The 16,210-nt window shown below is 30.2% G+C and overlaps 1 protein-coding gene across 7 annotated transcripts in view; it reads right to left on the reverse strand.

The window, feature by feature from the left end:
• blot (bloated tubules) overlaps positions 1–16,210 on the reverse strand; it is a 268,462-nt gene that overhangs the window by 175,340 nt on the left and 76,912 nt on the right. For 5 of the 7 annotated variants that reach the window (XM_024358844.2, XM_024358846.2, XM_067051338.1 and 2 more), the window contains exon 2: positions 10,387–10,420. The exons of the other annotated variants lie outside the window; for them this stretch is intronic. In XM_024358844.2, coding sequence (XP_024214612.1) covers positions 10,387–10,420 — 34 coding nt within the window. The remainder of the gene's footprint in view (positions 1–10,386; positions 10,421–16,210) is intronic. 7 annotated transcript variants of the gene reach the window in all.

A 16,210-nucleotide genomic window follows, 5' to 3' on the forward strand; every position in this document is an offset into this window, starting at 1 on the left:
ATTCTCTTTCACTTTGTTGGAACCAAAGGAACATAATTCTTTATTATTCTTATGTAAAAAAAAAAAATAGGATAGAAAGTAGATTATAATCAAAACACCAAATAGTAAGGGTTATTTAAAAAAAATATATACAAAAAATGGTTCCATTTAACAGCTAATAAAAAAAATCATAGGCAATGGAAAAAATCCGTCTGTCGAAGTCTGTGTGCAATTTTAACAGAGAGGATGGACCACTATCTCATAATTATAAAAAATAATCAATATTTCTTGATAAAACAAAAAAAAAAACACCAAATGTATTTTGATAAAAAAAAAAAAAAAAAGATAGTACATGGGACGAATATTATTCACATTTTTGTTAAATCAATCAGAAAAAAATAGCTCTTTATTTGCATGCAGGGTACAATTTGAAATTCTATGAATTTTGCCATTATTCATGTAGAGTTAAAAGTAAATTTAAAATAATACTAGTAATATATATGTAAGCATGTTCATAAAAAAAAATAATTGTAATTAATGACAAGAATACGTTTTCCAAGAGACGCATATATTATTATTATGGACAATATTTTAAGTTTTAAAACAGAGAAGTTTGTTTTTTTTAAATGTATTTTTGTATAAATAGAGAGAGTATTTAGCGAGTTTTATTTGATTCAAACAAGATTAGGTAAGCTTTTCATGTATTATTATTATAAATTAAGCAATCAAGTTTATTATTTTAGAATTTGGGTGTTTTATACACATTTCGATTTTTCAATACACGATTATGCACATTTTTGATTTTTTACTTAACAAAAATCCGGTCTCTACGTAATAACAGCATTGCCATTTTGAAAGTACTGCGGGTCCGAATTAGGAGAAAATAAAATGTCATTATATGGGATCAGTATTCCCTAACTGATCCCATATAAATCCCCTAACTGATCCCGGTTAATGACAACCACACAGTAAATCAGACAACTATTTTAACTACACTTTCGTAGTGATTGGAGTAACTTATTACACATAAATTTTTGAAACTTGGAAATCTGTTTCAAACATTTCTTGACATTTTCTTGTAGATAACTAAAACTTAGTGGGGGCAAAATTATCAAAGACAACATCACATGGATCCGATGTTATATTTTAATATTCGGTCCGAAATAACAACGAATTCGTTAGTAAAAGTAGAATTTATGACACTGACCATCTTCTCCAGCATATAAATTAGTTCTTCAACAATGTATGGAGGCTCTAGTGTGTAGGTATTTATTTTGTGGCCTTGGTGGTCTTGGCGGTATACTTGAAGAAAAGTAGTGGGCAAAATTCAACCGCATGGTTTTTAGCCTCATGATGTCAGGTTTTCATTTCAGGGATGTAAGAATCTGAATTACTAAATATAAATAGGAATATCCACAAAATTTGAGTTTAGGAAAACACATTTTACCGAGGTTTGTTATCCTCTCCAAGTGATAGTTATTTCATGATTATGAGATGATAGTGAGGCTGTGTATGGTGTAGCGAATGAAGGATAAAGAAGAGGTCGAAACAAAAACGCAAGGCTGACCCTGAAGCATCGGAGAGGCGACCTTCCTCGCAGCGATGTACACGCTCTCGTAATAGATACAATTTCGGAGCTTGCTCATCTGTGACGCCACTATTGTATTCATATAATGTCCGTAAATTTAGAATGTTTTTTTTATAGCATTTTCAACGAAAAATTATGGATTTCTTAAAAACAATATGTGTTAATATAAATATAAATACAACATTAGATTGAAAACTGATTTGTTGAGAGACATTAACTTTTACTGTCGCTCGGATGTTCCAAGATACAAACTGAGGCCTATAAGAACTTTCGGGTTTGAAGATATAGTTCAAACATCTTGTAACATCCGTTAAAAAACTCTTTTTAAACGCTCTAATTTAGTTTGTCTGCTATCAACCGTATGATTGTAATATTTGTTGAGCTAAGTTCCGATTACCCAGTCAAGCTGAAATTGAATACGAATAAGACAATGCATTATTATGTCTAGCACATTAATATGTATTACGAGCAATCAAATCCAGCGATTCCCAAACTTACTAATTAAAAAAAATCATATCTATCTAGGAACCATAATAAGTAAAGATGGTAAAATAGACCAGGAGGTTCTAAATCAAGTGAAGAAGGCCAATGGAGTGTACCTTCAGATTTCAAAAACTCTTATAGGCAAGCAAGAAGTAACTAGATGCCAAAATACAGATATTTAAATCCGTGTTCCTCCCAGTCCTTTTGTATGGATCAGAAAGCTGGACAGCCCTCGACAAGCACGCAGGAAGGATAACGTCAGCAGAAATGAGATTCCTCCGAAGAATAGTTGGTAAGACCAATAGAGAGAGTGAAAGGATTTGGGAGGATCTGGATGTGAAATCAGTGTGAGACACAATGCAAGAGCAGCAACTGAAGTTGTATAGACACTTCCAGAAGTGTATATACGATACCAGAAAAGCCAGAATATACGATACTCAGGGAGACCCAGGTGCATTTACTCTGAGTACATTGGAAACTAGGGACAGCAAGAGGACGCACCATCCCAGAGATGAGAAGACTAACCAGGGACAGGGACCGCTGGGCTAGATGGACTGAGACTGCGACTCCACGCTTGACCCTGTTTGCCGTCAAGGAGAAGAAGAAGAAAACTTAAAAAAAAAAAAAAAGTTAAACATTATAAATCAATATTAATCTAAATGTCAATTATAGAAGCAAAGGGGTCCTATAGATCACAGGGCCCAGTCAACCAGTAGGATAAAGCATGTGAAGTGCTATTTTGATGGATTCATGAGAAATTTGATTAGCAGAACCGAACTGGCTGAATTTGAGGGATTTTGGCTCACACAAATTTTTTCAACAGCCTGCTAACGATTTCTCAATCGTTTATTAACTAATATTTATTAAAAGTAGCGTCATGAACACTGTAGAATACATCATTATAAGATGCCATGGCGTGGGGAAATTTCTTTCTCATAAAAAATAAAATAAATAGAATGATTTAAAAAAAAAATTATTGTTATGAAAGTCGTGCTCTAGATGTAATAAAATGAGCTATTTCACACTGTATTATCATAATATAAGCTGTAAACATTAAAGATATAGTATATTGAATGAAACAGTATAATTAAGAGGTGAAAATTAGTAGTATAGCATGGATTCATATTTTAGATTACTAGTTTCATGACTCATTTTGGTTATAAAATCGTTTTAATGGCGGAAGAGTAAAAATTTTATGAAAGTAATTCTCAAATATTTAAATAACTTTAATTTTAATTTAATGCCTAAAATGTGAGTTATACAATGCGCTCAAGCTTTTATTTCTGGAAAAAAATCATCAAACTAGTAAAAATATGAGTTCATTGCATGAATTCATATTTCTCTTTTTAAAGTCAATAAGTTTGACTTTTACAGCTTTTAATAATACAGAATGGAATAGCTGGAAAGTTATTTTATTCCTTTAAGTTCACGACTTCCTATACAATAAGACCGTTTTCCTTAAAAATATGTTTTAATTTATTTTTATTCCTGTTTTCAACTAACACGTTACATTAAATTTTTATTTGTTCGGATGCTACTGGTTAAAAATAAAAATAACCTTAGAATGAAGAAAATTAAAATTCATTCATAACCAAGCTCCTCTTGACAGCGCTATCCAGGTAAAATTGAACGGAAAGTTTCGGAATGAGTTCTAAAAACGGAACTCAAAAGTTTTTAGAATCAGATCTCTGATCTCCAACGCCAGTCTTGAAGAAGGCTAGTGTAAACCTTCGAATAAGATCTGATTGAACACGAGGAAACAAATTTTAACATAGTTGTGGACAAAGTTGATTTCACGAAACGGAATTATTATCTGCCAGCTATAATATTTTTTCTCGTAATTACACAATCTTATTTTTCACACAATTTTTATGATGGATATGTTTTTTCTTCTTTTCTTCTCATACCGAATATTAAAAATGGATAAAACGAAAGAATCAATTAGTCATTTATGATGAATCGGTCTATTATTTTAATAACCGTCTTTTTTCTTTTGCTTTATCCCAATTAAATAGGTAATTATTAAATTTATTTTCGATTATTTTCTTGTGTTATAATTATAATGTATTCAAAATACACAAGAAGTAAACACAGTCAATCTCCAACGAGTTATCAACCGAGATCTATTGTAACTAGGAGGACGCTCGAAAGACCTAATTTATGGTATTTCATATTTGATAAGAATAATGTACTAAAGGGAAAAGATAGGTATAAAAGGTGGTATTGTATAAAAAAATTAAAATAAAAAAAAACATAACCCTATTATAGGGTCATTTTCTCCTTTATAGTAGCTCTACATAAGGGGCTTATAATTAATATAAATTGTGCATACACCATGCAAAAAGCATATTACACATTGTTGCTTTAGCACTGATACTTATAAGTACAAAATTTATTACAAGAATTATTTACAAAAGAAAAGAATATAAAACATAAATATGTAGGGTAAACAGAATAGGGAACTAAGTGAAAATACGAGCTAAAATAATATATACATACAATCGAAAATTATAACTTTTCAATATAACGATTTCTAATACTAATATTGTACCGCTTTCGATTCTTATTTTATGGTTTATACACTAAATTCACTTTTTAAAAATTAGCGAAGGACCAATTTAATTTTCGTTTTAAGTCAACTATTTATTCATGGAAGGTTATTCATGGAAAAATATATTGTCTATATTTACAGTCATAAACTGGTTTTAGTTTATGAAGCAACTATCATAAGACATGATTGTGCAAAGTAAGTGTCAAACGAATGGTAGTTATGCTACTTATACCGTGTCCTAGGAAGGCGTTATGACACAGGTAATAATCACAAACTAGAAGGAATTTCAAAATTTTAATTAAACCACGCAAGAGTGGATAATTGTAGGGTATGTGTCTCTGAAATTAGTCGTTGTAATGTTTAGGGCTTTCAATAATGAGATTCTTATAATTGTTATAATATATTTATGTATTTTTTGTGTTTGAAGATCGTTTCCACAAAGATAATTTTTTTTCGAGTTTAACTCTTTCACTCTAGATATGCATATTGTCTACCAAAGATTTATCATCTTTATTTATTTATTCTTTTGGTGAACCGAAAACGAAAGTTTCCCGTTTCGCGTTTACCCCAATCGAGGATTTTTAATGTCATTAAAAAAAAAAATAAGAATCTTTTATATGTCCTAGGTACTCAACTTATTAACTTCAAATAATTTTATTATCAAAAGAACTTTAAATATAAGATATATTAAATATAAGATTCTTATATTAAATATAAGAAAAGATAAAATATATTAATGATTTTTTAATCACGTGGAAGGCCCAAAACCAAATGGATAGAGAGACATCATTAAAAACATGGGAAAGAGCTGGATGCAGAAAAATGGAAAGCAGTTGCCGAAGATAAGCAAGCGTGGAGAAGTCATGTTTCTAGATCTACAAGGTTTATAGAGTTAACCGAAAAAAAAATGAAATGAAAAAAAACTATTGTTTAAATGTGTTTGAGTGTCTTTTAACTCAAAAATTTATAGTTTATTATCATGAAAAAAATAAATCTCGTCTCTCCAGCAGTACCAAACCGCTTGAATTTGGTCAAAGTATGCAATAATGATGAATCAATAAAATTTCAAGGCGATGTAGGAGAATGTACAAACAAATTCACTCTCTTTGTTTTCGCTAGTTATTTCTAAATATGGGTTTTATTTCCTCAAGCCTCCCTGAAAATAAACTTTAAACAAGAAGATATATTATACATGCAGTACATATATTATAGAAATAACTATACTAATATTATATAATTATGAAGGTACTAATCAGTCTTCTGACTGCTTCTCCCTTACAAATCATAAACATTATTCCTTACTAATGTACAAAAATATAATTAAAATATATACAGGAAATAAAATAAACAAAAAAAAACTCTATAAAATTCAATTTCAAACCTTTATTACTCGTGTGTACTATGGAAATATCCAAATGCATTGGTACCGTTGTGAAGACGAGTATTGTCTTCTGATGAATTGAGGTTGTCAAAATCTTGTACATGATAGGAATAACGAGGTTTATTTTGGGTTTCAGCATACAAAAAAAAAAAACCAAAAAACCAAAGTTATAAAATTAAATTAAATTTTAATTAATTAAATTTTCTTAAGTTACTTTTTGTAAACTTGTCTTATTTGATTTATTGTATTACTAAAATTATGACTGGAGTTGCCATAATTGAATACATATATTTGATAGTGTATTCAATTTTCTATTGCTAATATAAGATTTTTGAAAATCCACTTTTAAGTAAAAAAAAGACAGACAGATAAAAAATAGTTTCTATAATATAGATTATTTTATCGTTGAGATGGCATTCAAATATTTTCCGATTATTTAAATCGCTTAGCGGAAAATATCCGAGGATTATCAATTGAAGATAAAATTGGGATTTAGATTAAAAAAGGAAGAAACCTGATAAGATGTGTTCAGTTATTTCTAATACGAATATTACCTTCATAAAATTTTATAAAACTAATTAAATTTAAATTGAGATAAAGAGCACTCAAGAGAATTTTTAGATGGTCATACAGACTATCGAAAACTAAGAAACGTGTCATTTATTTTTATAATTAGTTATGCAAATTATGTCTTATTCCTGAATTTATATAAATTTGATGTAACAAGTGATTAAATAGCCCCTAATGTGCCAGGTTTTTTACTTATTATTATCGACAGAATAATATATTTTTGAAACTATAATTTATTTTATTTTACTGATACGTATGTTGCTATAGTCAACAGTCTGTCTGAAAATAATCCATCATTTATGAATCATAAATTTTAATAAAAATTTTCCCGGCTAGCAGTTTGGTGACTCGTGATAGAACATTTTAAATGAAGTCTATTCTTGGTTTATTTGCCATAGAAAGATAAACCTCAGAGTAAGAAAGCTTACAAATATCTAAATTATAAATAAATGTTTATTTTTTTCCTAATAAATTATCTATAATACACTTATATAGAATGTGTGTACCAGGGGCGTACCCAGGATAAAACTAGCCCACTCAATCAACAATCCATGGTTGTTGTGTTGAACACGAAAATGGGGAATGAAACCGTAAAATAAATAAATATACCATCTTAATTAAATAACCTATTTCAGCTATTATTAATATCATATCAGTTTATAAGTAACGATATTAATACATGAAATCACCACCATAATGTTTCGTACGATACTCGTAAATACTTTCATAATGAGGTAACAAAGGATTTACCAACATAAGTGCGAAATTCCACGGAAGTCTTTGGCTCCTGCAGACATATCAGCTGATTGAGTCAGCAGCGACAAGGTCGTGTAAGGGCGTTCCGTTTCCCAACCCGTTTTCCCACACACGTTAGGGTTTCCCGGGGGTGTATTGCAATCGTGGGATAAATGGTCACTATCTTCCTATAGCGGTTATCTCCATTTGTTTACCGCTCCAGAAGAGATATTGTACATGGCTGTGCTTGTTTTTTGATCTGTATATATTCATAGCCGGCTATATTTATAGTCACCATGTATACAAAGAAAAAGAAAAGAAGAGAAAGTGAAACTGTTATTGAAAATGTATAACAATGAAAAAAGAAATTTCTCGGGAAAATTTAGAAGCTATCTTGCTACAATACAATAATTCACACAATGTTCCTATTGGTAAAACACGGTCAGTATATTGTTTACTCACTGTTATTTTGTGAGAAAAATTAATCGGCCGATCTTAAGGTACAATGAACAATAGTCAGCAACTAGTTCAACTAAAAATAATTTACCGCAAATTTTTGTATGAGTTATACCTCTATGAAGTAACGGTAAATAATTTTCATACAGAAAGATTAATAGTTATGTAATAAATAGATTGTAAGAAGATAGAAAATTCCAACAAATCCCATCAAATAACCTTTAACCTTCGTCGTAACCTGCCGACTGCCCTACAGTTTCATTTAATAATGATACTCTTACCCCTGTCGAACAGATCCACTACCTTGGACTACATTTGGACAAACGATTAATCTGGCATCCTCACACAAGACTGAAAAGAAAGGAAACTGCATGTCAATTTCGACTATTATAGCACTTACTAGACAAATGGTCAAAACTTCCAACACATTACAAAAGACTGATCTACATGACTGTAATAAGGACAATCTGGACATACGGAGTTGAACTTTCGGGCTCCACTAAACCTTCGAATTCCTCTCGTATCCAACCCTTACAATCCAAAATCCTTCGTAAAATCCTCAATGCTCCTTACTTTGTCATACAATAGTACATAAAGACCTTAATGTTCCCTATGTAACCGATCTAGCCCGAACCAGATATCACTCCTTCCATTACAAACTCCCTAACCACTCAAACCCCCTAGTTTCTAACATTGCATCCTCTTACATTCCTGAAAATCCTCCGAGGCGCCTGAAAAGAACATGGCCACGAGACCTGCTAATGTAAAATGTCATTAGAGTGCTACCAATGGGTAATTGCTCTACACGCCTGTAACACTCCATTTTAACTAAGATCCAATTTACAGAATGTATTATATAATATATAGTTGTAAATTTCTTTAAAAAGATATTTAAAAAAAAGAAAAAAAAGAAGATAGATCAGGTAGCGGTCAATAAAGGTACACAATACTAAAGATTACCTCTAATTTATTAATAGATCTTATTTATTTCTATTGATTTTTCAATGGAAGGCACAAGCACGTACAACTCAGCATCCTTCATAGTTGGCATTGACACACTACTCATGTCAAGCTGAGAGGTCGCATAACCAATAGGACGGATGTTTTTCGTTCACTAAAAAAATATTCATTCCCAAAAGTCTGGTTAAGTTTGGTTATCCATCAGTATTTAGAATTGAGTTGGGACGTGGCGACCGTGCGGGTCGAGGCGTAAGTTCTAGAGCGTCTGGTCGAAATATAGTTCGATTCCCACCTGGGCAGTCAATATTTATTTCTCGGCGGTCCCGAAATCTGGTTATTTCTATCTTGGTTAGTACGCGGCGTCAACTCCAAGGTACCCGCCAGGTGTTGGCAAAAAGGATCATTAAGCCCACTTGCCGGAAGAATTCCTCCCATCCAATACCAATAGCAATTAATAACTGAATGAATGTATGAAGGTGATCCAGGGACACCAAATTTATTTGGTGACGAAGAAATTTATTTTATTTTTGGTGATTGCTACGTACTGATTTGAAACTAATTAATAAAATATTATTTTACTTAAAGCACATTAATTCAATTAAATTGTTCTTTTGTAGCTGATGAACTAACATAAAAGGATTTGGAGAGTGTACCTGTTATATTAATTATATTTCGGAGACCTTAATCTTATTTTAAACTTTAGGTCTGTTTTCCTCAAAATCAATGGTTCATCTCGAACAAAGGGGCGAATGTAACTGATTTATATAAGGTCTGATTATAAAAATAATTATAGTATATTATTAAGCTTTATTTTATTGAATTAAACCAATTCGAATTATTTTTTTAATCAAAATTAATATTTTATATAGGTATATACAGTTGACCGTAAAAATTGATATATAAGAACATGGTCAGGGTTGTGGTCAAAGGAGAAACAAAAATAATTTACAACTCTTTATTTTCCAACGTTTCGCCCCACTTTGCAGGGCTTCATCAGGGCTAAAAAGATACAAAATGAAATATTTATATATATATTTTTTTTCCCGTATTGTTTTTTGTTTTATATACATCTCCTGTATTTTTTTTTTTTTTTCCCGTATTGTTTTTTGTTTTATATACATCTCCTGTACTTTTTTAGCTTTATATTTTACGTATTTTTATATGAAACTATTACTCTTGCCTTTGTTACTTGTTTTTTATTCTTTTCATTGTATCTTTTTATTTATATTTCTATCATTTTATCTTAACATAGTTTCATTTAGTATCTTTTTAGCCCTGATGAAGCCCTGCAAAGTGGGGCGAAACGTTGGAAAATAAATAGTTGTAAACTATTTTTGTTTCACTATTGAGCAACCCTGACCATCTTCCTATATAAAAATTAATATTTGTATATTGGCAGATTAAGATTAATTTTAACTTATTAAAGGAGTGTTCATAGGCCAAATTAATTTATTTGTACCTATTATATGTATTGTAGAATATATTAATAGTTTTTATAATGTTATGAGAGAAAAACTCCAAACATATACTGAGATATGAAGAGGTTAATGTGTTTTATTCTAGGTGAATTTGCTAGGGTAGCTTTTTTTTTGGTAGATGTTATTATAACAATACTGTATTGTACCACTCATGTTCGTTCATCATTAATAAATCGGTTCATTAATGGAGATAAAAATACCTTACCTTTAACGAAAAAGGGCAACGTAACAGCACTAACCTGAAACAGAAAAAAAAAAGTCAAAATTAAATAAACAATATTCATGTTTAAAATAAAACTCATAAATAAAATAAATCAGACAAATAAATTGCAAATACAATTTTGTCTGTTTATTTTCATTATTATTATGATATGCTTGCAAAATAGAACTATGATTTACAACACTGTACAAGCATATGCTCACCAAATAAATTCTTACTATATAAAATAAAAATCATCAAGAAAAATACAAAAAAGCGGAGCCAATAATTTCATATTAAAAAATTGTTTAACTTGAGATCGTAAACACCTTTGAAGGAATAGCGTAGTAAATAAACGTGTACCAATACATTCTAAAGTTTATTTTGACGAAATTAGGAAAATGGTGATCTATAAATCTAATAATATAGTTATAATTACAGCATTATTAAGCAGACAACGAATATCAAATTTATTGTGTGGAATAATACAATAAATTTATTCTGTATCAACCTGTGTTATATAAAGCTTTCACATTTCCATTTAAATAAGAGCAGCTACAAGAGTTCTAAAAATAGCCGAATAAATTAATTATTTGAAACGAGTGCCGTTCGATAGAATAATTGAGTTTAATTAAAATCTGAATCAGAAATCTAGGGCAACGAGGGCTTTAGAGAAGAGTGGATCAACTGTTGCTAACATTTTAATAACTATAGCATCATAAAAAAAAATGTATGTGCTATTCTCGTTATCTTGCTCCATATTGTTCCATGGGTTTGCTAATAATTAGTGAAGCTTTGAAAAACAATCTATGTTGCATAATATAACATGAAACATCAATAAACATAAAAAAATTAACAATAGCAGCTATACCTCCACATAATTATTCTATACTGTAATTACTTATGTAGATTTGTTAAATAATTACTCTAAAAATAACAGGATTTTAGAATAATGTTTATTTTTTATTAGTTTTTCCATTAAAAAATAAATGATCATAGTAATAACACTTATTCGGAAACGAAATTTGATAGAATTCATAAATGTTTCTCAATGAGGAAATGGTGCTATAACAAATAAGTCTATAATAGTTATCGGATGCTATAAAATTAAATTATTAACTCGATAATAACAGATATCACTTGAAACTGAAAAATTGTTATCTTCGATTAAAGTTAATTTTTTTTTACCAGATAAAGAATTTTTTAACTGATATTTTGCTTCCCCGAAGATATAGTACTATTTTGTTTTCGCACTATGCCATTTTCAAATTTTAGTGAAACTTCATAAAGTTGAGTTTTGAACTCAATTGAGATTTATTAATTTATTATATTAATAAATGCATATACAAATTAATGATAGGGACTCGACAATGGAACATGGGTACCAGAGCGCACAGTTCGAAACGCTGTAGGTTCGATTCCCATCTGGGGCAGTTAATATTTCTTGGCTCCAACCTTGGTTAGTTCGCGGCGGCAACAAACGAGTCCTTTGTGGTCGGCAAAAAGGACCACAAGGCCCACTTGGCAGGCAAGCCCCTCTCCCACCAATTACTAATTCCAATATTAATCCCATAATAATAAAATATATGATAATAATAAACTATATATTGATGTTTTCTTATATATCCAAGGGGAAAAAAATTGTTAATTATATCTTATTATTGTATCTCTTTTTTTCTGATTATACCATGTATGTGTAATTTATATATGTCCGATTACGGATTGATAAGTATGCTGCGTGAGATACAAACCTAATGTATTTAGGCAGCATAGATAAATAAAGTATTTCTCTCTCTCTTCACATTTTCACATGTAATCGATCATTTAATCATACTCAATAATGTGTGTTGTTAAATCTTTTATTTAAATTTGTTCTTTTACCTTTTTAAAAGAGCGGCTCTCAACGTTTCAGAGTTGTCCCATCTTCAGATTTATATTTACATTTTTTCTTTTTCAAAAATGTAACATTGAAATCAATTCTAAGTTATCTTCTACCAATCATAAGTTTTCTTATTCATAAGTTGACCAGATATAATCTGAATTTTCTGATGATGAATTGAAAGTTTGGATTAAAAGCCAGGGCATACATTAGAGAAAAAAATTCACTTAACAGAAAGATTTTTACATAAATTGTTGAATAACGTTTATCATTGCCAAGAAAACTGTGAAATTTAATACCATCGTTTCTTCAGTATCGAATAAAAAGGTAGGTGCTCGTGTAGTTAGAGGAAAACATGCATGGCCTTCCTGCCCACTCAGGCGAAACTATGAGGAAGAGATGGCTAAATATTTCAATGCCCCCGAAGCTTTATACCGTACACAATTTATATGCATATGTAGGTATCTATAATTATACTCAGCACCTGGCCTTTACTGGTATCTTGCCAAGAGATTTAAGGCTGAATAATAAAAGTTCTCTTTTAGCATTAAGGGAAACTATCCAGTAGGAAATATGGAAGATTTGTTTAACTGAGAGTAAATGGCAATCTCAAAATACAGAGTCAGAAATAACTCTACATGGAGCGGGATAACGTTTCAACAGAGTGACGAAGTTTAAACATTTGAATACTAGCTTCTCAGATATCAATGCAGTAAAAGAGAAAATCAAAGAGAGAATAGTGGCAAGATGTTCTATTGGTCACTGAACGATATCCTACAAAATAAGAACCTTAAGAGGAACCTGTGCAAGTGTATAAAACAACACATTAGCATGTGGTCTTGTACGAAATTTAAGTTTTGACTCTAATTTTAACAACGAGAGATTTTTTTACACGTGGGAAGGAATATAGAATATATGGCGAGATTCGTAGTGAGGTCAGCGGAGAATGATAAATCAAAAATCCACTAAGAAAAGAATGATAGGACGTCATTGGGTCATATCATCATATCATTCTTTCCAGAACGAAGTAGAATATAATCCTCAAGATTGTAGGATATCCAAGTGATAAAGAGGGAAACCAAGGTAGCGCAAGCAGAAAAGTGAGGATTCAGCTCTGAGAACGGTATAATTATACACCAAACAAGATTAATGATTAACGTGGCCAGCATTTATTTATTTAATTGACCAATGCAGAACTGGACAACTGTCCGTAGCTTCTTTATTTTTGAGGGGAGGGAGAATTTATCGTAAAAATCAAATCAAATAAGTTATTTGAGGGCTGGAAAAATGGACTTATTAACGATTATTATAATGGTTAAGCTTCTAAATATCCATATCGAATCCTATAATTAAAAGACGACAGATAGACGTGAGATATCCAACGCTTATCGCAGAGTTCTGCAACGAACAGATTCGAAGGGAAATGTTTGTTTAAATTAACTGTTGCAGTATGCTTAAATATATTAGAACTCACCAAATATTGGTGAAATAGATTTAAAATTCTTTTGACAATGATGTAATTCATGACATAGTTATAATAAAAGTAAAAAAGTGTAGGAACCATTAATTAAATAATGAGAATAACAAATTAGGTGTATCTTAAAGGAACTGTATGATAAGTATATTTGTATGTGTAAGTTTGAATTATTAAATGATTCGGGAAATGGAAAAAGGAGGGGGAGGGTAAGATATCCATAAATTGGGGCCTACGTTTAAAACATTATTAAAAATGTAAAATACAAGTATAAAAACATATTTTTACTTTTTTAATTACCCTCGGTATCGGTAAACGCACTTCCCTATCACCTGTAGAGGACTGTCTCATAATGATAGATTTTAATACGTATTTCATGTTGATAAAATTCATGAATATAAGATAATGTTTCGAAGAGTTTAATATATTTCTATTATGAAAAGAAACTAAAAAAGTGAGACACATTTAAACTAAAAGCTGGAAAGTTATAAAAGATTAAGATTTATTTTTTCTAAAATTTAAAAGCTGAACTAAAAATATAAATGGGTATATTTAATTTGACCCGATTTGAAATGGCATTTCACCAATATGCTACAGTGAGCTATAAAAAAAAATAAATGATCTTGAAAGTGGTGAAGGGGATCTTCCAATTTTCTTTCACCTAATTACAAAAATTTATAAATAACCGAAGCTCTGAGGCTAAAAATATTTTAACCTTTTGTTAAGAGAAAGCTGCAATTACTGATGAAATGAAAGTTACATAGTAGGACATCTATATATGAAAATTGGAAACGTATCTTTTTCTCTTTAAAAATAATTTACATTTGAGGTGTTGACGTATACACAAAGATTTATTTTAGTACATAGGCAACAGTAAAGAGTATTTCAAATTCATTTTACGAAGATAAAAAATAATAATGAATACATGATTTATAATTTTCGTTCATTTTTTGAACATATGTAATCATAACTTCTGCAGAAGTAAATTGTGCTTGCATACTACATTCCGTGAAAAATAAATGTTATTCAAAACGTATTTTAGGTTTTGAATAAAATCTTTCTTTTTATGTGGTAATTTTCCTAAGAAATATATTTTTTTTTTTATATTCGAACATTATTTATTTATATATGTATGTATAGTTGACCGTAAAAATTGATATATAGGGAGATGGTCAGGGTTGCGGTCAAAGGAGAAATAAAAATAGTTTACAACTATTTATTTTCCAACGTTTCGCCCCACTTTGCAGGGCTTCATCAGGGCTAAAAAGATACAAAATGAAACTATGTTAAGATAAAATGATAGAAATAAAAATACGAAGATATAATGAAAAGAATAAAAAAAAGTAACAAAGGCATGAGCAATAGTTTCATACAAAAATACGTAAAATATAAAGCTAAAAAAGTACAGGAGATGTATATAAAACAAAAAACAATACGGGAAACAAAAAAAAAAATGAGGAGAGTTCATTTTGTATCTTTTTAGCCCTGATGAAGCCCTGCAAAGTGGGGCGAAACGTTGGAAAATAAATAGTTGTAAACTATTTTTATTTCTCCTTTGACCGCAACCCTGACCATCTCCCTATATATTATTTATTTATAGATATTACAATCTGTCATATTTTGAGGGCAATAGGTAATAGTGATGAATTATCACATTCTTACTAAAATAAAATAAAATAAGAATGAAAAATAAATGAAAAAAAGTACATAAAAATAAATAAAATCTCTTTTATCTCGCCGCATCACTGGAGGCTGAGCAAGTGCACTAAAGCCGCAAACACTGAACTTGAGTAGAGAATCTAGCCGTTGCCAGAACTCCAATTGTCCATTTTTATTTTACAATAAGACTCTTGACCTTCGAGAAGGATTGTGGGGATGGGTGGAACTAGATAAGGATTGAACCAAAGGATTAGGATGGTTAGAAAGGCTTATATGAAATTTTGAGAAGCAATATAATTAAGTTTTTATTTCCTTCCTTGTTAACTTTTGATATTTTTCGGAAATGCCTATCTTTTTAAAAACACAAAACATACAAATTATACAAGCCTGAGGAATATTTATTGTACTTCCAGCTATGCTCTTATCTATATGCTGCACACTTATCTAATGATTTCCAGCAATAAATAATTTATAAATTACTGATTTTTTAAATATTTATTTAGAAAGAATTATGAGCGAATTTATTATTTACAAATTCTAATGGTTGTTTTGAAGAAAATTTAAAACTTGGTGTGGTATTTTATTTAATCGTTCTTTTTTAAAAATATTATTGTTTAATTTATCGACAATTTATATATTCTTTTATTGAAACATGGCATTCAACTATCGACATTCAATAAATCAGAACCTGAACTAAATATATAAATTGGCGGACGGGAGAGCCCTACTAGGAGATCACTTTATCATTCTGTATTTTTCTCGAAACACACGGTAGTTAAAGAGAAGTAACTTTATCTGGTCACAGATAATTATTTAAA

The sequence above is a fragment of the Halyomorpha halys genome, unplaced genomic scaffold (genome assembly GCF_000696795.3).
Source record: "Halyomorpha halys isolate HHAL.00 unplaced genomic scaffold, Hhal_1.1 Scaffold469.1, whole genome shotgun sequence".
Taxonomy (NCBI): Eukaryota; Metazoa; Arthropoda; class Insecta; order Hemiptera; family Pentatomidae; genus Halyomorpha; species Halyomorpha halys.